The sequence below is a fragment of the Palaemon carinicauda genome, chromosome 3, assembly GCF_036898095.1.
Source record: "Palaemon carinicauda isolate YSFRI2023 chromosome 3, ASM3689809v2, whole genome shotgun sequence".
Lineage (NCBI taxonomy): Eukaryota > Metazoa > Arthropoda > Malacostraca > Decapoda > Palaemonidae > Palaemon > Palaemon carinicauda.
The window spans coordinates 117,163,200-117,190,504 of record NC_090727.1 but is presented as its reverse complement, the minus strand read 5'-3'; the positions used below and the strand labels follow the sequence as shown (position 1 = coordinate 117,190,504).

General features: G+C 41.4%; 1 protein-coding gene across 1 annotated transcript in view; it reads left to right on the top strand.

Annotated features, from left to right (window-relative positions):
- LOC137638421 (branched-chain alpha-ketoacid dehydrogenase kinase-like) overlaps positions 1 to 27,305 on the top strand; it is a 323,487-nt gene that overhangs the window by 166,736 nt on the left and 129,446 nt on the right. The window contains exon 4 of the mRNA XM_068370483.1: positions 11,135 to 11,248. Coding sequence (XP_068226584.1) covers positions 11,135 to 11,248 — 114 coding nt within the window. The remainder of the gene's footprint in view (positions 1 to 11,134; positions 11,249 to 27,305) is intronic.

Below are 27,305 nucleotides of genomic sequence, written 5' to 3'. Positions count from 1 at the left end.
TGATATTCCAAAACTGATTAATTTGGGTAACACGAGGAAACTTCAAATCCTTCATATTACCCAAATTCCAATAGACACAAACTATGATAATCTGTATAAAGCATTTGAGTGCTATGGATGTATAAAAGAAATAAGAATGAAACTTGAAGATAAAAAATGGGATTCATGGATATCTTACATTAGTCATGATGAAGCATTTAAAGCAATAAGTAACTAGAATAATATTAAAGTTAATCACTTGAATATCATGGCTTCTCTCTGCGACAAGGTACCAAAGGATTTTAATGTATATAGGCCTGCCGAATGGTTGGAAAAAGACGCTAATCTAGTTTTGCCATCTCAGAGAAAGCCGAAACCACCAATGTGGCTTGTAGCTGAATCTAAGGGGGTTACAGGGAATTATTTCGAAATATGCAAATCAATTCAGAAAAAAAGTAGGAACTATTACACCAGAGATATATCTCATTTTGGAAAAATTAGTTACCTTATCCATGCCAAATCAAGCACACATACTGTAATACTGTCCAACTTAGAAACAAGTAATGATGATAAGTTAGATGTCAAACCCCACCTAAATTGTAGCTACGGAAGGGAAGTAGTTTTTAACAAAGATTTATATGAATATACAAAGGAGGAGATACTGGGCATGTGTCTATTCAATGTATGGAAGTACATAAAGTCCCAGGTATATCAATGATTATCCCCCTCTTAATGAGAGAATGCCTTGATGAAGTCATTGAGCTTCAGCACGGCATTTCATTCCCGTGCTGAATCTTGGTGACGGGCAAGAGGGCTCTCGAACTTCGGGAAATTGCTCCCCCAGTTCGAATCTAAATTTCTCCCTTTCATCTTTTTCTTCTGCTTAATATTACTTCAACCTTCTCCTAATTTTATCAACTTTCTTTCATCTTGCTGTCCTATCTCTATGATTATTATCTTTCTTACTTATATATATATGTAGATGTATGCATATATATATATATATTTATTTTATTTGTTCATTTATTTATTTATCTATTTTTTTTTCTATTTTATTTAAATGGCGTGGATATTTCCACATTCGTTATTACTGCCTGCTTAGATGAATGGGAGAAGGGATCATGGTTGGGAGGTATTCGCATTCAAAGCTATATATGAGAGTATTGGATGATCTCAGTCATCCCAAAGATGGTTGGACCTTTTTGGCGGAACTACTCTCAGGGGTTGGGTCATCGGAATCCAGGGGGATCCAATCCTTGAGGTGGGACTCTTGGCTTTTGGCCGGAAGCCCATCATTACAGATATGGGGAGGATGATTCCATATTACCTTGGTCTCAGTCCTAACAGGTGGGTTTAGCTTACACCTGTGCCTCTATATCTGTTTTGATGCTATCCTTCGGGTAGGGTATGGAGTGGACCATCTGGGAAGTATACTCTCATTGTGCCGATAGTGGAGAATACAAATTTCCTTTCCAACGTATGATACTTTCTTATAGTTCTCAAGCAGGTACCCCAACAAAATAACAACAAAAAACATGAAAATCCCACCCTTATCTATGGACCCTTCAAATGCTGACTCCCCATCCCCTGAATTTGCTGACTCCCCCCCGGCACTGTTGACGACTTCTGCTTTTGTAATTAAGGAAAATAAAGTTGACGACCTTCGAACTAAAAAGGACCACTCTACTGATGTTAAAAAATCTAGCAATTTGGGTAACACAGGGAAACTACGATTCCTTTATGTTTCCCAAATCCCATTAGAGACAAATTATGATGATATATATAGAGCATTTGAGTGCTATGGATTGATAAAGGAAATAAGGATGAGACTTGGAGATGAAAAATGGGACTCTTGGATATCTTTTGAAAGTCATGATGAAGCGTTTAATGCCATAAGTAATATTAGTAGTATCAAAATTAATGAATTGAACATCATGGGAGCTCTTTGTGATAAGGTCCCAAAGGAATTGGATGTGTACAAACCTGCTGATTGGTTTGAAAAAGATAGAAATGTACCCATGCCTTCACAGAGAAAACCCAAACCACCAATGTGGCTCTTAGCTGAACCTAAAGGGATAATAGGAAATTATTTTAAGATATGTAAGTTTATCCAAAAAAAAGTAGGAACCATAGCACCTGGAGATATATCTCGTTTTGGGAAGAATAGTTATCTCATCCATGCCAAATCTTCGACTGTTCTGCAATACTGTCTAACTTACAGACAGGCAGTGATGAAATTACATTGGAAATGAAACCTCATCTAAATTTTAGTTATGGAAGGGGAGTGGTCTTTAATAAGGACCTGTACGAATTTACAGAGGAGGAGATACTTTCTATGTGTCCATTAAATGTATGGAAAGTGCATAAGGTTCCTGGAACTTCAATGATTATACTTACTTTCCAGGATGCTGATGTACCTTTCCATATTTTTATTGAAAATGAAAGGATTAAAGTTCGGCCTTTCAAACAAAAGCCCCTGCAATGTTTTAATTGTTTTAAATTTGGACACCCATCCAAAGTTTGCAAAAATGGAAAAATGTGTGGTATTTGCTCCAAAACTTATCATGGAGAATGTACACTTGAGGCCAGGTGTTCAAACTGCAATTTGAATCATAAATCAACTGATAGGAGATGCGAACTGTATAAGTTGGAGGAAGCTGCCCTAAACAAATCAAGTTTAGAACACATAAGTGTGGGACATGCAAAAAGACTGTCGAATAAATCAACCAGCTATGCAAAGGCCTTAAAATCAAAGGTAAATTTACCACACGAGACAGCAACCCCACCTAGCACTGCCAGTAATCCTAAGAAAAGAAATACAACTTCTGATAATAAAGTATTGCATGACAAGGTAATCATATTGCCTTCTGAGGCTCTGCCACAGCGTATTAAAAATGGGTCATTGCCCATTTCTGTACAGCCTTCATCCCCCATTACCAACAATAGTACTAACCTCTCCCAGGCCATGTCCTTGCCTGATTTGATGGAGATGCCACCTGACACCAAGTTACCAGGTGCACCTGTATTGGGGAAGGTGCAAAAACCTGGTTGCTCAAAACCTACTAATCGGAAAAGAGAGAGACCTCCATCTCTCTCGCCCCCTTCCATAAGAAATATCAAAATTACAACGTCAAATAAATATGATGATTTGTCTGTTGATATTTCTGATCTGGAAGTCAATTTAAATAAATCGGAAATTCAAGTGGAGGTCCACCAACCTCCTCAACAATCAGATCAAAAAGACAAAAAGAAAATCATAAATGCTAAACCCAATCTATCAAGACCCTCTTTAATAAAACCACCTAAAAATAGTGTTAGATCAAAAACTGCTAATGGGAAGACTCCATCCAAGGGGTCTACCAAATTATAAACCATAGTTTTTTCCTCCATTTTGCAATGGAATTGTCAGGGTTTAAGGGCCAAATATGAAGAACTTAAGCTCCTTATTCATGAGCATTCCCCCATAATTATTTGTCTACAGGAGAGCAAACTTGATCATAATACCCCCTGTCCTCGCGAATATATTAGTTATAGGACACCATATGATCACCAAGTGGGGAGCCATGGCGGAAGTCTCATATACGTTCGTCGAGATGTTCCCCAAGTTTCTCTGTCTATTCATACACCTCTGCAGGCAGTGGTTGTACAGATTGACATAGGGCGAAAATATACAATTTGTTCTCTGTACTTGCCTCCAAATGATAACATTTTGTATGATAACTTAGTCGAGGTGATTCAACAACTCCCTCAACCTTTTCTTTTACTTGGAGATTTGAATGGTAGACATCCTTTGTGGGGTGATGTTTTAGCAAACACGAGGGGAAATATCATATCATCAATTGTGAAAAATGAAGATGTGGGACTCCTTAATACAGGAGAGCCCACACACTTTCATGTCCAGACAGGTACCTTGTCATGTATTGACCTATCAATCGTAAGCTCTAATTGCCTTCTCGACTTCGATTGGAGAACATTAGATGATTGGCATACTAGTGATCATGCACCAATCATTATAAACACCAACAATGGTCCACCTTTACAGGGATCGCCACGATGGAATCTTGACAAGGCGGACTGGGATAAATTTCGTGAGCTAAGCGAAATTGAGGGGGATGCAGGACAAGTTGAAAATATCGATGATGCCATAGACTTACTGAATGGAACTCTCCATACAGCAGGAGTCATTCAATTCCCAAAACAACAGGGTTATTCAAACGACGACCAGTCCCATGGTGGTCCTCAGAACTAACTGCCCTCCACAGAGCCACAAGAAGATCTCTAACACGATTGCGTAGACGCAGAACTGATGAGAATTTAATTATATACAAGAAATGTAGAGCACAGTTCCGTCGTGTCATGAAAGAAGCAAGGCGCCAGTCATGGATGTCTTTTGTTTCCTCCATTAACAGTAGAACACCACCATCTTCTGTGTGGAGGAAAGTAAAAAAGATAGCTGGCAAATTCACCCCCAACCCACCACCAGTATTGAAGGTGAATGGCCAGTATGTAACTGAAGGAAATGATGTTAGCAATGCCCCGGCTAATCATTTTTCAAATGTATCCAGCAAGTGTGAAGGAGCCCCTGGTCACCAGTATAGGAGCACTGAAGAAAAGAAAATTTTAAATTTTGCAACAAGAAGGGAAGAGTCGTATAATTCTCCTTTCACTGAAAGAGAATTTGATTCCGCACTTGCTCATTGCAATGATACAGCCCCTGGACCCGATGGAATTCCATATGCAATGATTAAACATGTACATTTTAATACAAAGCTATTTATTTTAAGCATTATTAATAGGTTATGGCATAATCATAGTTACCCAAGTGTTTTGGAACTAGCCATTATTTTAGCCTTTTTAAAACCCGGTAAAGACAAGTTTTTAGCAGCAAACTATCGTCCTATTACATTGACATCTTGTTTATGTAAAATCATGGAGAAGATGGTCAATGCAAGGCTGATGTGGTACCTTGAAAAGAGAGGTATTTTATCACCGATTCAATGTGGATTCCGAAAAATGCACTCAACGACTGATGTGTTGATACGACTAGAGTCTTTTATTTGTGAAGCCTTTGCTTCCAAACAGCACCATGTTACAGTATTTTTTGACCTTGAAAAGGCATATGATACCACATGGAGATATGGTATTCTTAAAACCATTTATGAATTGGGATTGAGAGGAGAGCTGCCACTATTTATTCAGGCATTTCTTTCACGTAGAGTTTTTCAAGTGAGAGTGGGGGAAACTCTATCAGAGAGTAAGTGCCAGGAAGAAGGAGTTCCTCAGGGTAGTGTGCTGAGTGTAACCCTTTTTGCACTAGCAATTAATGGGATATCCTCAGCCATTCCCCAGGATGTTCTCTCAACATTATTTGTGAATGATCTCTCAATATCATTTGCTGGCACTAGAATGGCAATGGTTGAGAGAAAAATCCAACTCTCTATTGATAAAATTATCCAGTGGGCTGACATGAATGGATTTAAGTTCTCGACAAGTAAAACTACCATTGTCCATTTTTGTCGTATCCGGGGAGTACATCCAGACCCGGAAATATACATTAAAGGTCAACGGATACCATGTGCAAGAGAAGCTAAATTTTTAGGTTTGATATTTGATTGTAGGCTTACATGGGTTTCTCACTTAAAAGCATTAAAAGCTAAATGTGTTGAAGCTCTGAATATCTTAAAAGTATTGTCCCATACATCATGGGGAGCAGACCGCAATACTATTTTAAAATTATACAAGGCCTTGATTTTTTCCAAAATTAGTTATGGTTGCGAGGTATATTCTTCAGCCACCCCAAGCCGGTTAAAAATATTAGACTCGATACATCATGCAGGTATTAGATTGTCTACTGGAGCTTTTAAAACCTTGCCTATCCCAAGTCTCCTTGTTGATGCTGGAGAGTTACCTCTAGACCTTTACCGAATGTCTTCCATTCTTCGGTATTGGTTTAGATTGCAAAGACTCCCTATCTCTCTAGCCTTTCAGACTGCAAGCCTTGTAAGACACGCATCATACTTTGAGTTGCACCCAAAATCTCCTCAACCTTATTGCTTTCTTGTGAAACGATTATTAAATAGTCTGGATATAATTAGAAATAAGGTACTTCCATTCATGGTATCATCAACGCCTCCATGGAAGTTACCAGAGATATCTTTTTGTAAATATTTTATTGGAGATAAGAAGAATATGTCAGACCTAGAAGCCAGGTCTCTTTTTAATGAACATGTTAAAGAACATAGGGGATCAACTTTTATCTATACTGATGGCTCCAAATCTAATGCTGGCGTTGGATTTGGAGTACATAGTAATGGTTTTAATTGTAAAGGTGCACTTCCTCTGACCGCTTCCATATTTACTGCCGAACTGTATGGCATATTAACCGCTATTGAGAAAATAGCGTTGGAGAAGGAGGGTAATTTTACAATTTTTAGTGATGCAAGGAGTGTCCTTCAAGCTATGGAAGTTTTTAATTCTAATAACCCTCTAGTTTTAAAGATTTTAGAATGGCTTTTCATTATTGGACGGAGAGGTATAACAGTTCAATTTTGTTGGGTTCCAGCACATGTAGGTGTGTCTGGGAATGAGAAGGCAGATTCACTGGCTAAGGAGGCTGCATCCAAGTTGCTGCCAAGAAGGTATCCCATTCCCTGTAATGATTTCTTACCTGACATCAAGAAATTAGTTTGCAATAAATGGCAACAGCAATGGGATAGTCAAGATGGCAATAAAATGCGAGAGATAACAAATGACATTTCTCCTTGGAGGTATAATATGATGCCCCGAAAATGGGAGACGTCTCTTTGTCGTCTCCGTATTGGTCACACTCGGTTGACACACGAGTTTCTGCTGAAGGGCCAACACCAACCGTATTGTGACGACTGTTTAGTACCTCTAACAGTAAGGCATTTATTGACCGAATGCCCCAATTATAACAACTTGCGGAATAGATATTTGTTTGAGGCTCGAGGTGAGGGTGGCAGGTTCATCCTTGCCTAGATTCTTGGAAATGATGTGTCCTACCATGCAAGTGGCATTTTTAGATTTATTTCAGAAGCAGGTCTTCTGAAAAATATTTAACTTTTATGACATTCAACTTTTATGATTTTAATTGAATACTCTTTTACTTTGTATTTTATTTTATCTTTTTATTTTTGTATACATAAATTAAATGTTACCGGCGTCAATTACCTCAGATGTCAGGATGCCTGAAAACTTTAAATCAATTAATCAATGATTATCCTTACTTTCCAGGATGCTGATGTCCCTTCCCATATTACTATTGAAAATGAAATTATTAAAGTACGATCATTCAAGCAGAAGCTACTGCAATGTTTTAATCGTTTTAAATTTGGACACCCGTCCAAAGTTTGCAAAAAGGAAAAATTTGCTCCAAATTTTACCATGGAGAATATGCATTTGAGGCCAGGTGTTTAAATTGCAACTCAAATCATAAATCCACTGACAGGACCTGCGAGCTGTATAAGTTGGAAGAAGCTGCCTTCAACAAATCATATTTAGAATATTTAAGTGTGGGACATGCCAAAAGACTATTAAATAGTTACATTTTCCATTGGTCCTGTGGTGGCTACACAACAAGTGGTCTAAAATACCTCAAGCTCCTTGATGGACTAGTAGCAGAAGGTTTAGGGCTAAGGTTACCCGGGTTAATCTGGGATGAAGGAGTAGAATGACTGGCTCCTTTCTTTCCTTCACTTTCTCCCATTCTGAGGAATCGGCTCTATGGTGCTCACCACGGCTGACCTCATCTCTCTGCAGGTAAGATCCATTTTTCTTGTGTAACCTAAGTATAAAAATAATAATACTTGTTGCATCCCCAGTACCTCTTGCAAGGGGTTATTTGGTAAAGTCTCAGTATTCTCAGATTCCTATGACTCAAGATCCTATTACTAGACCAGCCACATTGTTAGTATCACAAACACACAGCTTGCGTAAGTTGCTAATCGTGCAGAGCACGACTATTTTAGTGAGGGCTGGTTTCTTACCGCTTATGATATATATCTTAGGGGAGAGAACCCCAACTCAAAAGCTAAGACATTCTCTATAAATTCCCTATAAATAGCGGAGCAGGGTTTGTATTTAGAGACAAAGCAAATGACAAATTTGGAAGGAGTTTGTATTTTTGCCAACGATACAAACCTAGAGCTATTTATAAAAATTGGCCCGCCAGCCTGTCCCCCTAGTAAGTCCTGCCCAAAAGCAAAGTTGGTGCTCACGCCAGGTGTGTTATCCCTTGTTAAAATTCTCATGGTTCATCTTTCAGCTTTGCCGAAAGTAATATCCTCTATAAATAGCTCCATGTTTGTATTGTTAGGAGAAATACAAATTACTTTCAAATTTGTCATATTTATACTGATTCAAGAAGTGCCATAGAAGTCCTAAAGGGCTGCACATAAAAATGAATTGTTATTAATAGTTGAAAGCTTCTTGACAGGATTTATGCCTGTGGGGTAAATATTAGAATATTTTGGATTCCTGCCCTTGTTTGGACAATGGGTAATGAAAAAGCAGATGTTGCAGCTAAATCTTCAATTGATTTACCATAGCAAGCTTTTACACTACATGTGAAAGATTATATAACCCACTTGAAACATTTTGTATCTACAAAATGGCAAGATCAGTGGAATAGTGAATCTGATAGTAATAAGTTAAAAGAACTAAGGCCAGTTATTTCTTTATGGGAATCGTCATTGCAATGAGAAAGGATGACAGAAGTAATTATAACCAGATTACGTATAGGTCACACAAAACTTACACATGGGTATTTGATGTGCAAAGCTCGTGAAGAAATACCCAGGGGCAATAAGTGTGACTGTATTTAAACTATAAAAATGTTTAGCGTCTGTAAAGTTTTTAAAAGAGCAAAATGAAATTTAGGTTTTGGTGAGAAAAGTTTTATTAATCTTTTATTAGACAGAATTTCTCAGTTTTTAGTATTTTAACTTTTTTAAGAAACACAGGTTTTATAGATAAGATTTAAATATTGGTTTATTACAAATTTTTACCTCTATTTTTATCCATTATATTCATTATATATTTTACGTTATTCATTTATTAAACTTTCATAAGAATATTTTTTCGGACGTTGTAAAGATCCGCAACCCTAGAGTACCCATGTAGAGATAAGGTACCCCACATATTAGCTTGTATAGAGTAGCAACTCTAGAAATTAACGTAGATATAAATCACCACATCAATGATGATTATTAAATTAAGGATAGATAAATAACAGAGCATTTTATTAAGAAAATTATAGATTTATTAAAAAGCAAAATTTGGCAAATAAGAACATTAAAATAGATATTTAAGAATATTGATCAGCAATTGCTGTGCAGAATTCATGAAACGTGTCTTGTTTATTTCTTTCTTTCCACATAAATTCTTGAAGATATTTATGTAGAAATTCCCTTTTGCAACCTTCCTTTCTCTTGATCTTTGCTTTATGCCTTCCCCAATAGCTTTCAATTGCTTGTGTATGCACACCTGTATGTGGGTCTACAAAAATTATTGACTGTATGATGCTCAAGATCTAGATCTCACTGAATATTCAAGTAAGCCTTCCACTGGTCGCTATGAATAACTGTTCCAGACCTGACCACTTTTTTTTATTATGGGTAATAGAGTCATGGCACTACGAGATTCTACTATCTCCATGTAACCTAAACAAGGCACTGTACTTGTATCCACAAGACCGAAGACCCATATAGGCTCCTTGGGTCCTCGTCCTCTATGGTAATTGGGCTTATGCGAAAAGCATGATTCATTAATTTGAACAACCATTCCTGCACCACCAAGGTTAATGGGATTTTTTCTCAAAGAATTTTGTGCATATTTCACGGTAAAAATTAAAAATGTCTACTACTGTTACTCTTGAAATATTTAATAAATTTACAGCCTGAGTAACACATATCTCCACACCAATAGAATACAATATTGCTTCTATCCATTTCTGTAGTGACAATCTTGATCGGAAAAAGAACGAGTCTTTACGAATTGATGTGCTTTGTTTGTATTTTGCACAGTCTTTTTGTTGACATTTCCATACGTACTCTCGGGTTGGGATCTTTACAATGTCCATTTTTTCTTCCAGATGTTATCGTGCCAGCTCTGTAAGAGTCAAGTTTGACTCATTGGACTGGTTAATCTCCTCCCTTTACTGATAATAATAACCTCCCGCTAACTAGCGGAGGGTCATTGACACCTCGTGTGAAAGTTTATATGGCCAATACGGTGATGTCCCTGGCTGGTGAACGCCAGACTGGGGTTCGAGTCTCGCTCAGACTCTTTAGTTTCTTTGGTCATTGGAACCTCACCATCCTTGTGAGCTAAGGCAGGGGTGTTTGGGGGAGCCTATAGGTCTATCTGCTGAGTCATCAACAGCCATTGTCTGGCCTTCCTTGGTCCTAGCTTGGATGGAGAGGGGCGTGGGTGCTGATCCAGTGTATATATGGTCAGTCTCTAGGGCATAGTCCTACTCGATAGGGCAATTTCACTGTCCCTTACCCCTGCCATTCATGAGAAACCATTAAACCTTTAAACCAGCATTTGTTGAATCATCTCTCTCTATGTAAAGAGCTCAGGTTTTCATGGTCAAGAAAACTACAAATTACTTCCAAATGTGTAATTTTTCCCACCTATACAGACCTAAGTCCTTTACAGTTATACTTCTCACCTCAATTACCCTTCTCAGTCCTGTGTCAGAGGTTAAAAAAAGAAGAGCGTTGGACAGGGGAGTGGATGGGTCTGCTCGTCCACAATCACACCTGTGGTTAACTACTATTTTTTATGATTTTAATGGTCATTCCAGCTCCCCTACATTTCCTATTTTAAGGGACTCTTGTTTGTATAGCTTAAAAAAATACAAATTACTGTTAAAATTAGTTTTATAGTGAAATTATGACTAGCATTGTTGAATTGAAATAGAATTTATAGATGGGTACATATTAATGTAATTTCTCCTGATGGGAAAATTGTAGTCTTTTAATGACCTTTCAGAAATTTCCCTTGTCAAAAGTAATCTTCAAGTATTACCAATGTTCAAATGTTCTAGTTTAGTAATTCAGGTGCAGAAACGGATTTAAGCAAATAAATTGTCAGTGCAATTGCTAGTTCCTCTTGCTTTGTTTTATTTCAGCATGAATTGTACATCAGAGCTTTCAATATACTGAATGGCTATGCACCTATTGTTACTTTGGAGGATGAGCAATCTTACAGCAGAAGACTATATCAGTTGCTTGATGATCATAAGGTATGTCAAAACTGTTGCATTTAGTATGGTGCGCACTAATACTGAAGCCGTTACCAGATTAATCAAGGGCAGAAATTGCTGTTGATCAGTTGTCTTCAGATTGTAATTGGAAGTACAGTAGTAGTTTGTGGTGTTCCTTTATTATACAGATGTGCAAAGTAATTTTTTGGATAATGAAATGACCTTGTATAAGGAAAAAATAATTATGCACAACCTTTGTGCATTGTGTAACTAATACTGTATTTGCTCATTCATTTAACCTTTACATGTATGTGGAGATTTTGAAAATTTTAAATTATTTGCAATGAAGTAAAAGTAGTTTTTATAAGGTTTAGCTGTTAATCATTGTAGCTATCAGACCATTTAGATTGTGACTGATTAACTATGGTGAGATTCCCACTCAGGTGAATTCTCATCAAGGATGAAGGACTTCAATTCTCTGTGTTTAAAGAGTGAGAGATAAGAATATTTGTTCAGTGACTTGTTGAAAATATTTAATGATATGTTAATGATAATGATAATGATGGAATACAGGTAAGGAACAATATAGCAATATTGGTAATAGTAATAATAGATTTATATACAGGTGTCATTGTTATTTGGATTTTATTTGCTCTTTTATTAATTTATTTATAAAAAGTAACTAAATTGGGCCTGCCTTAATGTCATTAGGTTATTTACAGTATTCCAGGTATTTAGAGTTGGTTATATTTTCCCTTTACTAATGTAAAATTAAAAGCAAGAGGCTATACAGAAACCAAAACCAAGGGCTGGAAACATGAGCCCTCTGCTTTGCCACATGAAATTAAGGAACTTTATGGAAATTAAGCGAGTAGTGGAATGAAAGTAAGTGATTTTCGGGTGCAGAAGTTAACTCCTTCAGAATCTAGTCCTAGAGATCTGCCTCCAGCCTCATCATCCCTAATACAGTAGTTATTTTCCTACTGTGGCAGACTCCTCAGATGTGACTGATGTTGTTCCCCTCGAAGTCCCTGGTTCAGGGTCAGGTGAAGCATCTTCATTTATGAAAATTATGAGTGATCCAGTCATTGAAGACGCTGTCTCATTAATTGCTTTTTCCTGCCACATTTGATATTCCATGGTCTCAACAAGCTCATGACACCTTGAATCAAATGCACAAACAGATTTCAGATGCTGGAAATTTGCTTAGAGCAGCCAGGTCATCAATTTTACTTCTTCCAGAGGGAGGACTATCCTAATCCATTACCCATTGACCTGGATATAGCGATGTAGCAGCTTTGACACAGGGAATTACAAGTGATCACCTTGATCAGCAATCAGCCACTTTATCAGCCCCTGAATTGTTGAATTTGGAAACGCCCCTTATGTCAGGGTTTCAGGCCTGCTCCTAGCTTGACCCCTGGTCAGGAGCAGTATCATTCTATGCTGTATCGGAGAATTTATCCTATACTGTACAAATATTCGGAAATATTATGAAAAACTCATCTGCTCTGGAGGGAAAGCTATGGAGTTCCATTTCCACCAGTTTGCCTTCATCTGGGGAACTGTATCCTTATGAAAAGAGGTGTAGTTACATCCAAATTTTTTCAACATATGGCAACTAGGAACACCTTGACCCTACGCAAAGCTAACGTCATTGATCATCCTACCTTATTCCAGCCCACGAAGGTTGCCGCAGCTATAGAGAAGTGGGAGAAATCTAGCCAGGCTTCTCTCTTTAGAAGGGTAGCAGCAACACATTTTACTGCCCCTCATCCAGCAAAGCTTCGATCTTCTCCCCCTAACCAGACACCTCAGTGTCGTTTGTTATCAGAAGCTGATCATTTGCAGTTCAAGCGGCAAGGAGAACCCTCGGCCTCCTTTCGGCATAGAGATGACCTTTCCAGAAGAATTGAGGACATCGTGGTTCCCCTAAGGGACGTTATTTCCCCCAACCTACCACCTGTGGCAGGATGCCTACAAGATAGCAGTTCTATGGGGTGGATCCTTGGACGGTAGAAGTGCTTCGTTTAGGGTAGAGCATCCCATTCACGGACTGTCGGTCTCTTCTGACTCCAACTCTGAAGATCCTATCATTGTATTTGAAGAGATCCTGTAAAGATTTATTACAGACTGAGGTTCTCAAGATGTTGGAAAAAAGCATCATCGAAGAATTTTACAACAATTTCCCAAGTTTCTTTTGGAACATCTTCCTGGTGGAGAAACTGACTGAAGATTGGAGACCTATCATAGACCTTTCCCGCTTGAACCGGTTCATCCTTCAAACCTGGTTCAAGATGGAAGTGCCCAGCACTGTTATCCAGGCCCTTTGACGGAATGACTTCTTATAGTCCATCAACCTACAGGTCACTTGCTTCCAGATCCCAGTCTATCCAAGGTCAAGGAGTACAGAGTTTCACCTTCCAAGGAAGAATACAATACTGCTTCACAATACAATATTAATTGCTTCCGTAGTGGCTTTTGTACCGTGAATTTTTCATATTGTGAGTCGCCTTTTACATATAAATAGCCTAATTCGTTCCAGGCCTTACAAAAACATCACATTAAATGTTTATAATAAGGCTAAACCCTATCAAATAGAACTATTTGGATCATTTAGTAGAGTAATAACCTAACCATTGATAGCATGGAAAGTAAATGTATAATTAGAGCAAAGAGTAAAACAAAGCAATAATAGATGGGAAATACAGTATCAAAAATGTGGAACCTTACCTTTGGAGTGAGGCGGGGCAGTAGAGGAGGATGGCAAGTGGCAGAAAACATAAACACTTAATTTTAGGAAACACATCAACAAAAGGCAGAAAATATTAACACTTAACTTTATGATAAACTTGAAATTAAATTTATTATCGCCTTTTTCTAATTTTGTATTTTTTTTTTACTTTACATTTTTTTTTCTAAATTTAGTTATTTTCTTCCTTACTGCCTCTTTTCTTTCTTTTTGGATCACTTTGTGCTTATTACCTACTAGTATCAAAGGCCTCTTTAACATTTACATTCAAATCAGCTGATCATGTCTGCATAGTCCTTCGTCAACCTATATTCACTTTCATGATATTATCCCACTGATATAACTATTCACTTTCACAGAGTTATCTCACTGATATAACCTATCATGCATATTAGTATAATATCTCCTTCGCATTATTATTGTCCTTCACTTATTATTATTTAATCCTTAATCCTTTCCCAAATCCCCTTCATGCATTTACTTTGCTCTCCCAAACACACTTCCACAGCGTATCTTTCCAACTCTTTTGATTCTCATTATTTTTTGCAATTTCATTCATCTTTTTCCTAGCATTCATTCGTCATTCTCATCTTAATAATCATTCTAAACCTCTTACTTATCCCTCATTCCATGTATTCCCATTCCTATTTTTCATTCCTTCTTCTCACATTCCCCAAATTCATTGATTTCCTTAGTTTATTGGAATTAGCGTAGATATGGCGGAGGAAATGTGCAAGGAGAAGGAACTTGACTACCCCTCCTCCCCTTTCTCGTCTGTCATATCGTTTCATCCTTCTCTCTCCCTGTTGTTTCCTTTAACTGTATCCAATAATAATGAGTGTAATATTTACATTTTAGTATCGCATTTATAATTAAGATCATAGCGAATTATAATTACTGTACATTAAAGGGATTTTTATGAAGGAAAAATCTATTTCTAGGCGAGGAACCTGTGTCGCCCTGTGAAATGCTCCTTATAGCACCATTTCTAAGGCATAAATATTGCTAAATATACCAGAGAAAAAAAAAGGATGCATGGAATGCCAGGAATTAACCCAGCTCGCTCACTTCAATGAGTGTCGGTATAGTTACTGGAGCGTGATAGAACCACGACCATAGGTGCCTCACTAGTTAGACCTCTCCTTCATCAACATCCCCTGGAACAACGAGGTGCTGACCTACGCCCGACTGCTGCCTCTACTATAACTATCCTCCCCTCACCCCTACACCTCCCCAACCCCCTACCTTTATTCCTCCTAGCACCCCAGCCAGGGTGAGGGAAAAGGAGAAGGGTGGGTTCACTGGGCGACACAGGTTCCTTGCCCAGAAATAGATTTTTCCTTCATCAAAATCCATTTTCTGGGCTCGACCTGTGTCGCTCCATGAAATCATAACCATAACATAGAAATGGTCCCAAGCTTGGGAATACCCAAAAAATAAGGAACTGAAAATAAAAACAGAACATGTAATTAAAAGTTAAAAAACAAAATATAAACTATCAAAAACACAAAGTACAGAAGACAGGGAACTTCCCAAAATAAACAGCCAGATATACTGGGGAAACTCTCAAGAATCAAAAATTTAATTATAACAAACAAAGACATAAATACATAACACACATCATAAACAGAGGGTAGGGTGTAAACCAAATGAATAACAAAGGGACGGTAGGGAGAGTAGGCTAGGTAGGTTACGACCCTCTCCAGAAAGGGAGACAAGGCAAAAAAGAAAAAAAAAAGGGGGTGTAAAAAGAGAGGACCTAATTATAATGGTTCCTCTATATCTGGAGGAACTATATTCCCAGCTGCCACTGTTGCAAATATAAGGGCCTCCAAAGATTTCAAATAGTGGCGTTTAAAGACTGTAGGAGATTTCCAACCGGTGCATCGTTTCAAGTCTTAAAAGTTCATGTGATGGAAATAATTAACCGATGTCGCCACTGCCCAGACATCATGGGCATGGGGGACTGAATGAGGATTGGCTTGTTTAATAAAGTAAAGAATCTGCTGCCTAATCCCCTTCAGGGAAAGAACAAACAAAGGGCCTGAAGACGTATTAGAAGTTTTACTCAAGTAAGCTTTCAGAGTGTAAACATGGCACAGGGAAAGATCCTGAGATAGTGGAACAATCTTCCACGGAGTCCATCTAGACTGAGGCTCCTCATTCTTCGCTAAGAAACGCCTATCTGGTGAGAGCAAAACCTCGCCAGACGAAAGAAAGTCAATGTGACCCGGTTCTCTAGATAAGGCCGAGAGTTCAGATATTCTGGCTCCAGAAGCTAAGCTTATCAAAAATAACGTTTTAAATATTTAACTTAGCCGGTGAATATATAATAGCTGCAACTCTGCGGCTCGACAGAAAACACACTCAAAAAACTCGCGAGCGATCGCTATGAAGGTTGCGGGTGTGCCCACCAGCGCCAACTGTCGGCCAGATACCACTCTTGCATGTAAACAAACCCTTCAATTCTTCTCTGTCGACGTTGACGACAAGACGTATCAATACTCGCTGTAGAACCTGGAGTTTTCTCAACATATTTGGTGAAGTACTTCATTTTGGTTTGAGCTTTTGCAGTGCAGGTGTTTTATCTTCATCTTAAATCTTGAACTCGTTTTTGGATAGATTTAATTTTTGATGACAAGAGAGAGAGTATGGACTTTCTTTGACTTTTAAATGGCCGACCCTTCCCTTAGACGGAAGTGTGTTTTAGGCTTTTAGCAATTATCTTATCACGTTATAATTTAATTATAGATTTTCCTCTTTATATTTTATATCTCAACCGCCTTTATTAGGCCTCTTCGATTAGCTTTCCATTTATAATAAACATCAAAATAAATTTTAATGATTTGTTTATATGCGACCTTTCCTGAGAGTAGGCGGTCCTAACTTGGAAACCGAAGTTAAACAACGTTGAGCCCTTTTCAATCGTAAATAACTTTTACAGAGCTAATGATTTAAAACTTATTAAATGAAATATTTTTAGTAAATATTTTATGATAGTTTTTTTCTTTGAATAGTCTTCGTACTGTTTCAAAGATGAACTAACGTTTAGTTTATTTATGCTACGCAGTTTGCGCTCTATCGTTACGATAGAGAGAGAGAGTATCACGGTTTCACTTTGCAGAAAGAGTAAATCGATTCTGACGTTTTGTTCTTTTTTCTTTCAAAGCTTAAATGTTTTAAAGACTATTTTAAAGGAACTTTTAATTGAAAAACCTTTCAGTTTTTTCCTTTGGTCAAATAACCTGTTTATTGACGAAAGGTAAGTGGGCTCTTCTCTTCGGTGCGAAATCAAGAGAGAGAGAGAGAGAGAGAGAGATAGAGACGGAGAGAGAGAGAGGAGAGAGAACGTTCCGATCTTTATCTCGTCCCAAGCGAGTAACGTTGTTCTCGAGTTACTCTCGTCCCTAGTCTCTGTACGGGGAGAAAGGATAAAACGTTTTTAGTTTTTATTCTCGTCCCAAGGCACTGTTCGGTGAGAGATTGAAAACGTAGTTTTGAATGAACTAGTGTTTAGTCTCTTCCCCAGCCACTGATTTTTTTATCTTAAAATATGTTTACTGTTTTTTGCTGGTATTAATGTGCTTACATTATACGACTGATTTCGCAATTACAACCTTTTGATGAGGGTAGAATTGCGTGCTTCAGGTAGAAATCAGTTTTATTCATACCTAATGTGAATTGTTAAAAAATTCGATTTTAGTGAAATAAGTGCAAAACAGAAAATCGTAGTGATAAAGTGATATTGCGCAAAGTGTTATCATTGTTGCGACCGAGGGTTCGTCTGTTCGTGCTTGTCGTTCGCCTAGTCCGGGACCTCTTGCAAGCTCCCAAGCCCAGGGGAGAAGTAATGTCGTACGACTTATGGGTTCGAGAGGCCTTGATCAGCGAACAGACGTTCCCTCTATGGTATCAGGTGTATCTTACCAAGATCACCCCTACCATAAGGCGAGAGAGACAATTTTCTCCTCGTCATCCGAAGGCTTTTCGCATAAGAAACCGTGGAACAAGGTTTCGAGGCCCTTTAAGCGAAAGTCAGTCCTTTCAGGACAGGTCCAGCGTCCTGGTTTTAACTATTAGGACAGCTCTGACCCTATGCAGTCATCGGAAGACTGCTCGCCGCCTAACAAAAGCGTAACACAGACTCCGAGAGTCTTTTTGTAGGCAAGGTTTTGCGGTCACAGACGTTACCCTCGTCTCTTACCGCAACCATTCCCGTTGATCCTAAATGGGTTGTACGGCAAGACATGCAGAATAAGCTTGCCTCCCTTATGGAAGACTATTCTGCCGATAAGTCCGTTGAGCCTAGCCGTTTATCTCATCGAGATCCTGGCCTTCAGCTACCCTAACGTTCCTTTGTGCGTCCTGTTGACGTTGGCGTAGCCAAGTCACGTCAGTCAGGTTGTTTAGAACCACACTCGATGCGGTCTCGTGTGGATTTTCAGCCACATTTGGACGTTAGGCCACTTGCTGATGCTCCTGTTGACGTTCAGGACGTTCGCCAACAATCGGAGTTGACTTGTTTTGACGCTGAGCGTCAACCTCCGCATTCTAGAGTTGTTTTGACTGCTCAGTCTAGGCGGTCAAACCAGTCTCGAGTGGACGCTGTGCGTCCTCACGCACCTGTTGTTGTGGACAGTTCACAGACTGTCAAGCAGTTACATGACGTTGCGTCCTGGTCCGCTACTAATGCACCAGTGCGTGTGGACTCTGCTTGTAAAGCATTGCCACCACGGTAGGTCTCTCCCTTGCTTGAGACTCGGCTATTGTCGGACAAGGTTCCTTCAGATGAGGAAGTTGCTGTTCCCCCTCCTACTGATATTCCCTTGAGGACTCTGTCAGACGGAGAGGAGCCTAAAGCTGCTTAGCCCTCTATGGACTTTAAATAAATCATGCTGATTTTTAAGGATCTTTGTCCGGATCTTTTTGTAACTGCTGCTCCTCGTTCGCCTAAACGTCAGAGCTTACACTAGGCCTAGCTACTTCGAAGCCGTTGTTTTATAAGCTAGTGCTCTCTCGCTCTTCTAAGAGAGCTTTACGTTTGCTAGGCGACTGGTTTATCACCAGGAGGAGTTTGGGGGAGACAGCCTTTGCTTTCCCTTCTTTTAAACTGGCTTATAGAGCGAGAGTCTGATATGACACGAGAGAAGTTCTCGGCTTGGGAGTTCCTGCCTCTGCCCAGATAGACTTCTCAAACCTCATAGGCTCTCCCTGGTGCCTGGCCATGAGACGCTCCAAGATTTTACAGGTCGACTTCACAGCTATTTTCGAGCCTTTGAAGTTTTGCTGTACAATTATGTCATGCATAAACAAGGCTTTCAGGGATGGCTCCAATGATCTGACAGCCACGTTCTCTGCAGGAACAAGTCCCTCAGGGATGGCTCCAATGATTTGGCAGCCATGTTCACTGCAGGAGTACGTAAGAGGCAAGTGCGCTCAATGTGTTCATTGTCAAGACAAACTTCACGATGAAGTCTACCAGGCTGTCTTGACAGCATTTATGGAAGGCGACTGGATGGTCTCTCTCGACCTTCAGGAGGCATACTTCCACATTCCTATACACCTGGATTCCCAACCGTTTCTGAGGTTTGTTTACAGGAATGTGGGGTACCAGTTTCGAGCCCTGTGCTTTGGCCTCAGTCCTGCGCCTCTCGTGTTTACGAGGCCCATGAGGATTGTGGCAAAATCCCTCCATCTATCGGGGATCCGAGCCTCCCTGTACTTGGACGACTGGCTTCTCAGAGCATCGTCCAGTCTTCGCTGTCTGCAGGATCTACATTGGACGTTGAGTCTGGCCAGGGAGTTGGGACTTTTGGTCAACCTAAAAGTCCCAACTGATCCCATCCCAGATTATTCTATATTTGGGGATGGAGATTCGCAGTCAAGCCCTGCTCGAAGTCCAACTAATGCTGAAACGAAACGTTTATTCAGTCAGGAGTTGGAACAGTCTCGTAGGGACTCTCTCATCCCTGGAGCAGTTTGTCTCACTAGGGAGACTACACCTTCTGCCTCTCCGGTTCCATCTAGCCTCTCACTGGAACTAGGACAAGACATTAGAGACGGTATCATTCCCAGTCTCCGAACCAGTAAAGGCATGCCTGAAATGGTGGGACAGCAATATCAGTCTGAGAGAGGGACTATCCCTAGCAGTCAAGAACCCAAACCACGTGTTGTCCTCAGACGCGTCGGATTTGGGTTGGGGTGCGACCCTGGACGGTCGGGAATGCTCGGGTCTGTGGACCTCAAGTCAGAAGAGCATGCACATCAACGGCAAGGAGCTATTAGCAGTCCACTTGGCCTTGATGATATTAGAAAGCTTCTTCGAAACTTAGTGGTAGAGGCAACTCAGACAACACCACAACTTTGGCGTACATCTCCAAGCAAGGAGGCACACACTCCTTCACGCTGCTCGAGATCGCAAGGGACCTTCTCTTATGGTCAAGAATTCGAGGCATCTCCCTGTTGACGAGATTCATCCAGGGGGACTTGAACGTCTTGGCAGACTGTCTCAGTCGGAGGGGTCAGGTGATACCCACGGAATGGACCCTCCACAAGGACGTGGGCAAGAGTCTTTGGGCTACTTGGGGTCAACCCACCATAGACCTCTCTGCCTCCTCGTTGACCAAAAGGTTACCAATCTATTGCTCTCCAGTCCTAGATACAGAAGCAATCTACATAGACGTGTTTCTACTGGATTGGTCTTTTCTGGACTTATATGCATTCCCACCATTCAAGATAGTCAACAAGGTACTGCAGAAGTTCGCCTCTCACGAAGGGACAAGGTTGACGTTGGTTGCTACCCTCTGGCCCGCGAGAGAGTGGTGCACCGAGGTACTTCAATGGCTGGTAGACTTTCCAAGAAGTCTTCCTCTAACGGTAGATCTGTTACGTCAGCCCCACGTAAAGAATGTCCATCAAAGCCTCCCCGCTCTTCGTCTGACTTCCTTCAGACTATCGAAAGACTCTCAAGAGCTAGAGGCTTTTCGAAGGAGGCAGCCAGTGCGATTGCAAGAGCTAGGAGAGCTTCTACCATTAGAGTATACCAGTCGAAGTGGGAAGTCTTTCGAGACTGGTGCAAGTCAGCATCTGTGTCCTCGTCCAGTACCTCTGTAGCCCAAATCGCAGATTTTCTTTTACATCTGAGAAAGGTTCACTCCCTTTCAGCTCCCACGATTAAGGGCTACAGGAGCATGTTGGCTTCGGTCTTTCGACATAGAGGCTTAGATCTTTCCAACAATAAAGATCTCCAAGATCTCCTTAAGTCTTTCGAGACCTCTAAGGAACGTCGTTTGGCAACTCCTGGATGGAACTTAGACGTGGTCCTAAGGTTCCTCATGTCAGACAGGTTTGAGCCATTACATTCAGCCTCCCTGAAGGATCTCACCCTCAAGACACTTTTCCTAGTGTGCTTGGCTTCGGCTAAAAGGGTCAGTGAACTTCATGCCTTCAGTAAGAACATCGGTTTTTCTACAGAAAAAAAGCCACTTGTTCACTTCAACTTGGTTTCCTGGCCAAAAATGAACTGCCTTCTCGTCCTTGGCCTAAATCTTTTGATATTCCTTGCTTATCAGAGATCGTAGGCAACGAACTGGAAAGAGTATTATGTCCTGTTAGAGCTCTTAAGTTCGATTTAGCTCGTACTAAGTCATTACGAGGGAAATCTGAGGCATTATGGTGCTCAGTTAAGAAACCTTCATTGCCTATGTCAAAGAATGCTTTGTCATATTTTATCAGATTTTTTTAATACGAGAAGCTCATTCTCACTTGAATGAGAAAGACCGATGTTTGCTTAAGGTTAAGACGCACGAAGTTAGAGATATAGCAACCTCCGTGGCCTTCAAGCAAAATAAATCTCTGCAAAGTATTATGGACGCGACTTTTTGGAGAAGCAAGTCAGTGTTCGCGTCATTTTACTTGAAAGATGTCCAGACTCTTTACGAGGACTGCTACACACTGGGTCCATTCGTTGCAGCGAGTGCAGTAGTGGGTGAGGGTTCTACCACTACACTTCCCTAATTCCAATATCCTTTTAATCTGTCTCTTGAAATGTTTTTAATATTGTTTTATGGGTTGTTCGGAAGGCTAAGAAGCCTTTCGCATCCTGGTTGATTTGGCGGGTGGTCAAAGTCATTTCTTGAGAGCGCCCAGATTAGGGGTTTGATGAGGTCCTGTTGTATGGGTTGCAACCCTTGATACTTCAGCTCCTGGGAGTCTTTCAGCATCCTAAGAGGATCGCTGGGCTCCGTGAGGAAGACAGACTTACAAGGCAGAGTAATCGTCTAAGTCAACTTCCTTACCAGGTACCTATATATTTTGGTTTTGTTATATTGATAACTGTCAAAATGAAAAAACTCTTAGCTTATACGCTGTAAACTTAATTAACTCTGGTCTCTACCCACCGCCTTGGGTGTGAATCAGCTATTATATATTCACCGGCTAAGTTAAATATTTAAAAATATCTTAATTATAAAATAAATTTTTGAATATACTTACTCGGTGAATATATAAATTAAATGACCCTCCCTTCCTCCCCAATAGAGACGCAGCGGGACGAGAAGAATTGAAGGGTTTGTTTACATGCAAGAGTGGTATCTGGCCGACAGTTGGCGCTGGTGGGCACACCCGCAACCTTCATAGCGATCGCTCGCGAGTTTTTTGAGTGTGTTTTCTGTCGAGCCGCAGAGTTGCAGCTATTATATATTCACCGGGTAAGTATATTCAAAAATTTATTTTATAATTAAAATATCATTTTTCCTAAGAAGCGTTATGTAGGAGCATGAGTCATTATCAGTGTCAGAAGTCAATTTAAGGACATCATTGAGAAACCAAGAGACCTCGTGTGGACGGGTTGCCGGTTTTAGCCTAGCACAAGCCTGGGGAATAGATGAGAAATATGAATCCGTAAGATCAATATTGAACCCGAATTGATATATTTTCTTCAAGGCGGACTTAATCATGGTAATAGTAGTAGCAGGTAGCCCCCCTTCAAACAAAGTTCTGAAAAAGGTAAGTGCCACATTGGCAGTCGTTGTCTGAACATCCGAGACCTTCAGAAACCTTGCTAACTTCTTTACAGCAGAATCATATTGCCGAATGGTGGAATCCCACTTATCTGATTCCAGGAACAATGTGTTAAGGGGATCTGTATCAGCATCCTTCTGAGCTGCAAATTTCATGAAGTACATAAAGTTAGGGCACTCAGAATTCTTGAGGAAGCTGACACATTGCGAGTTTGTACTGTTTGCGTCAACATTGGGTTGGGAATCCGTCGAGGATGGAGACCTAGTTCTGCCAAGAGGGGAAACCAATTGCTTTTCGGCCAGTTGGGAGCCACGAGAGCATTCTGTCCTTGGAAGGACCGGAGCCTGTCCAGAACTTTCATCAGCATGTTGACCGGAGGAAACAGGTAGATCCTCTTCCAAGTGTTCCAGTCGAGGGACATGGTGTCTGTGGCATAGGCCAGAGGGTCCAGGTTGGGGGTTATGTAACATTGGAGTTTGTGGTTTGAGTCCGTGGCGAAGAGGTCCACTTGAAGATTCGGAACCTGCTGGCAGATCCAACGGAATGATGCTTGGTCCAGGGACCATTCCGACTCCAGGGGATCCGTCCGGGATAGTGCATCGGCTACTACGTTCCTGACGCCCTCCAGGTGAACTGCTGTCAAATGCCAATGGTTCCTTGTTGCCAAGGAAAAGATGGCAATCATCACCTGATTGATGTGACCCGACTTGGATCCTCCCATGTTGATGCAATGAACTACCACCGCGCTGTCCGGAACCAATCTGATATGCTGATTCTGCGACGGGGAGAGCTTCTTCAGAGTCAAGAATACCGCCATGGCCTCTAAAATATTGATGTGCATCTGACGAAAAGTTGCCGACCACAAACCCTGGACTTTCTTGAATGGAGAATAACCCCCCATCCGCTTAGGAAGGTGTCCATATGGACTACTAACACCGGCGGAGGGAAATGAAGAGGTACCGACTTTGCCAAGTTCTTGACCTCTGTCCATGGGAGAACTCTTTTCCTAAGGATAGATGGAATTCTTGAAACCTTGTCTCGAAATTTGTCGTTTGCCCTAGACCGCCAAACTCGATTGATGTCCTTCAATTTGGCTTTCAGTAGAACATCCATGATGGAAGCAAACTGGAGAGAACCCAAGACCCTCTCTTGGCCCCTCTGAGATGTAAATTTGGCCTTGAGAAATTTTCTCATGCCCCTTGCGATCTCTTTCCTCTTCCGCGGGGGAATCGACAGTTTGTCGGTGTTCAGATTCCATTGGAGACCTAACCACTGGAAACACGACGCCGGAATCAGGCGGGACTTTTAGTAATTGACTCGGAACCCTAAATGTTCCAGAAACTTTATGACCTTGTCCGTCGCCTCGCGACACTCCTTGTCGCCGCTGGCCCAAATAAGCCAATCGTCTTGATATGCCACTAATTGTATGTCTTGAGTTCTCAACTCCAGGACTACTGCTTCTGCTAACTTCGTGAATACCCTGGGAGCGATATTTAGACCGAATGGCATCACCTTGAAGGCGAATGCCCGTTAACCTAGTTTGAATCCCAGGAAAGGCCGAAAATGATGCGCTATCGAAACATGATAAGGTCCGTACCTTCGAGACGGTCAGCATATGGAACTTGTTGCATTGAATGAAGGTATTCAAACGAGACAGGTCTAAAATGACCCTTCGTTTGTCGTTTTTCGAAATCCGTGAGATCTACTGTTGGACTCTGATAAAAAGCGACCGGTGGAGGGGGTCCTTGAATCCAACTCCACCCTAGACCATTGGATACTATGCTGTGTGCCCATTTGTTGAACGTCCATCTCTATCGAAACAGATATAGCCTCCCCCCTACCTGCTGATCCTCATTGGGTTGCCGATGGCCTAACACCACGGCTCCCTCGGGATCCTCTGCCCCTCCCAGAAACTCGACTACCTCCCCTGTAGCGAAAAGGTCCTCTAGACCTACTCTCTCTCGGTTGCCTACTATATCCTTGAACCATGCCATGTGATTCAAAGGCAGGATTAAAAGCAGGCGAAGTCGAGAAGGAAGTCGAAGGCTGATGTGGCTGGCTTACCAACACAAACTGCTGTTGGGGCTGAGACTTAGAGAGGGATGAATGTCGCATCTGAGACACAGGCACTGCCTGAACCACAGGTTGGGGTTGGGAACCCTGGAAAGGAAGAAACCGTCTCGCCTTTTTCCTACCCCCGTAACTGCGTGCCAGCGGATTCAAACTTCCTCTTAGGAACGAGACCCCACCTAACACGAAGGGTCTGATTGACTCTGGCTGCCTCACTGAGGATGGCATTGACCACATCATCTGGGAAAACATCTGCCCCCCAGACCAAGGCCTTTTTCAACCTGTTAGGCTCATGACGAATGGAAGCCTCTGCTAATACGTGCTTACGGCACGCACGACGAGCAACAGCAAAGTCGTAAAGATCACACTGAAGCGTGTGAAGAAGAGACTTTGTAAGGATCTTAAAGAGAGATTCATCAGCGTAAACTAAGGATGACATCTCCGCCATAGTAGCCGAATTAATAGATCTACTTAATTGAACTCGATCCTCATATTCCGTCCGAATCAACAAATCTGGCAGCCGGGGAAGACGTTCACTGAACTGTGTCGTCGCACAGTCCGGAGCCAACTTCCTGCCGTGAAGGTCGCCGGTGCATCAATCCAGCAATCTTGGTACCCTGGGAAGAGCAAAGAAGTCAGATCTGTTTCCCGAAGTTGAGGCATAGGTTTATCTTCCATGGCCGCTGTCAAAGTAAGATCCACCACTTTGGTGCTGCACGAAGTAGGAGTTTGCTCCTCGACTACAAACAGGGTATACGTGCCCTTGTGAGGCGTTAACTTCATATTCAAGCATTCCCATTCATTCAGGGTCCGGACCCAGGTGGACTGAGCCTGCTCCTTAGGAAAAATAACAGTCTCCTTCAGCACTTTATCCACCCTGACAAGCGCGTCCTCCGTCAAGCACGCTTAACCTGGAAATGGGAACTGCAAACCCGGTGGATAAAACTCAAAATCCTCAACCGGACAAGTACCACAACCTTCAATCGTCAACATGTCCTCCGAGAACGGGGCATGTAGAGCTAACCTCCACGGGATGCTCTTCACAAACGCCGGTAGTTTAGATGCATCCGGGACCACAAACTGCCGTTGCTGTGGGAGGCCGGACCTCAAAAGAGATTCCATCGTGGACTCCTGATTCTGAAGCCGTTGGCCGAAAGAGTCCATCGACTGTAGCCGATCAGCAATAGGGCCAATATGGGATTGTACAATACTTCCCACTTTCTCCATAAGCTGACTCTAAAAAGCCGCCGGATCAAAAGCCAAATCCGGGGACTTAGCTTTTGAACTCCTCACTCTCGAGCTCCGAGCCGTCGGGGATATCTTTTCCGAGATCGACCGTCGCCGAGAAGCCGAGGATGACTTGACGAGACTTAAGAATTTAGGAAGGCTTGCTAACCTTAGGTAAAGTCTTCTTGACATGCTTAATTTTAGGAACCACCGAGCATGACTTATCCACGACCTTACCAGTAAAACCCTGAAAAGAAGCAGCAGAGGAAGAAAGAGAATGCGCTGGACTAAGGAAAGGGACCACGTCACCCTGAACCTCATCGCCCAGTCCCACTAAATCATCAGGGAAGGCTTGAGTCTCATCGCGAATCCTGGCAATGATCGGTGCCGCCACTTCAGAAGCCACCGCCGCTGACATCTTGGCATTAGGGTAAAGGAGGGAACACATCTCCTCCGCCAAAATATAATGCTGTCTGGCCTTAACATTGTGACCAAAACCATCAACCCAGGTCTTGAGGGTCGCAAGGGAAGTGCTCTTGACGGCGGGAGAGGCCTGAAAGAGACAATCCCATTAGAAGCAAATCATAAAAGGGTGGTGCAGGGGAATAACGCATTATCACTCCAAAATCAGTATATATCAATATTTTTGTTCCCACATAAATGTAACCAATATCACCAAAAGTCTGAAACAGACAGTACATACCGAATCACTAGTCATGTCAGAGACCAGAGCATAACAAATCTCGCACCCATCCAGATGCCAGACCAACAGATCGTCCACCGGGACCGCACACCCGGCATGGGAACGACAAACCTCATGCCCACAAGGTTGCTGACAGTGTACCACCTGGAAGATAATTTGGTACATGAGTATAAAAAATAAACCTGTGCCAGGAACCCCGGGGAAAGAACTTGAAGAATAAATTCTGCCGTGTCATACAGAAGAAAACATGCGTGCGTAAGAGCTAAGAGAGTAATCATATAATAGCATTCAATAAACAACGAACCCCTCTGTCATGTCAGAAA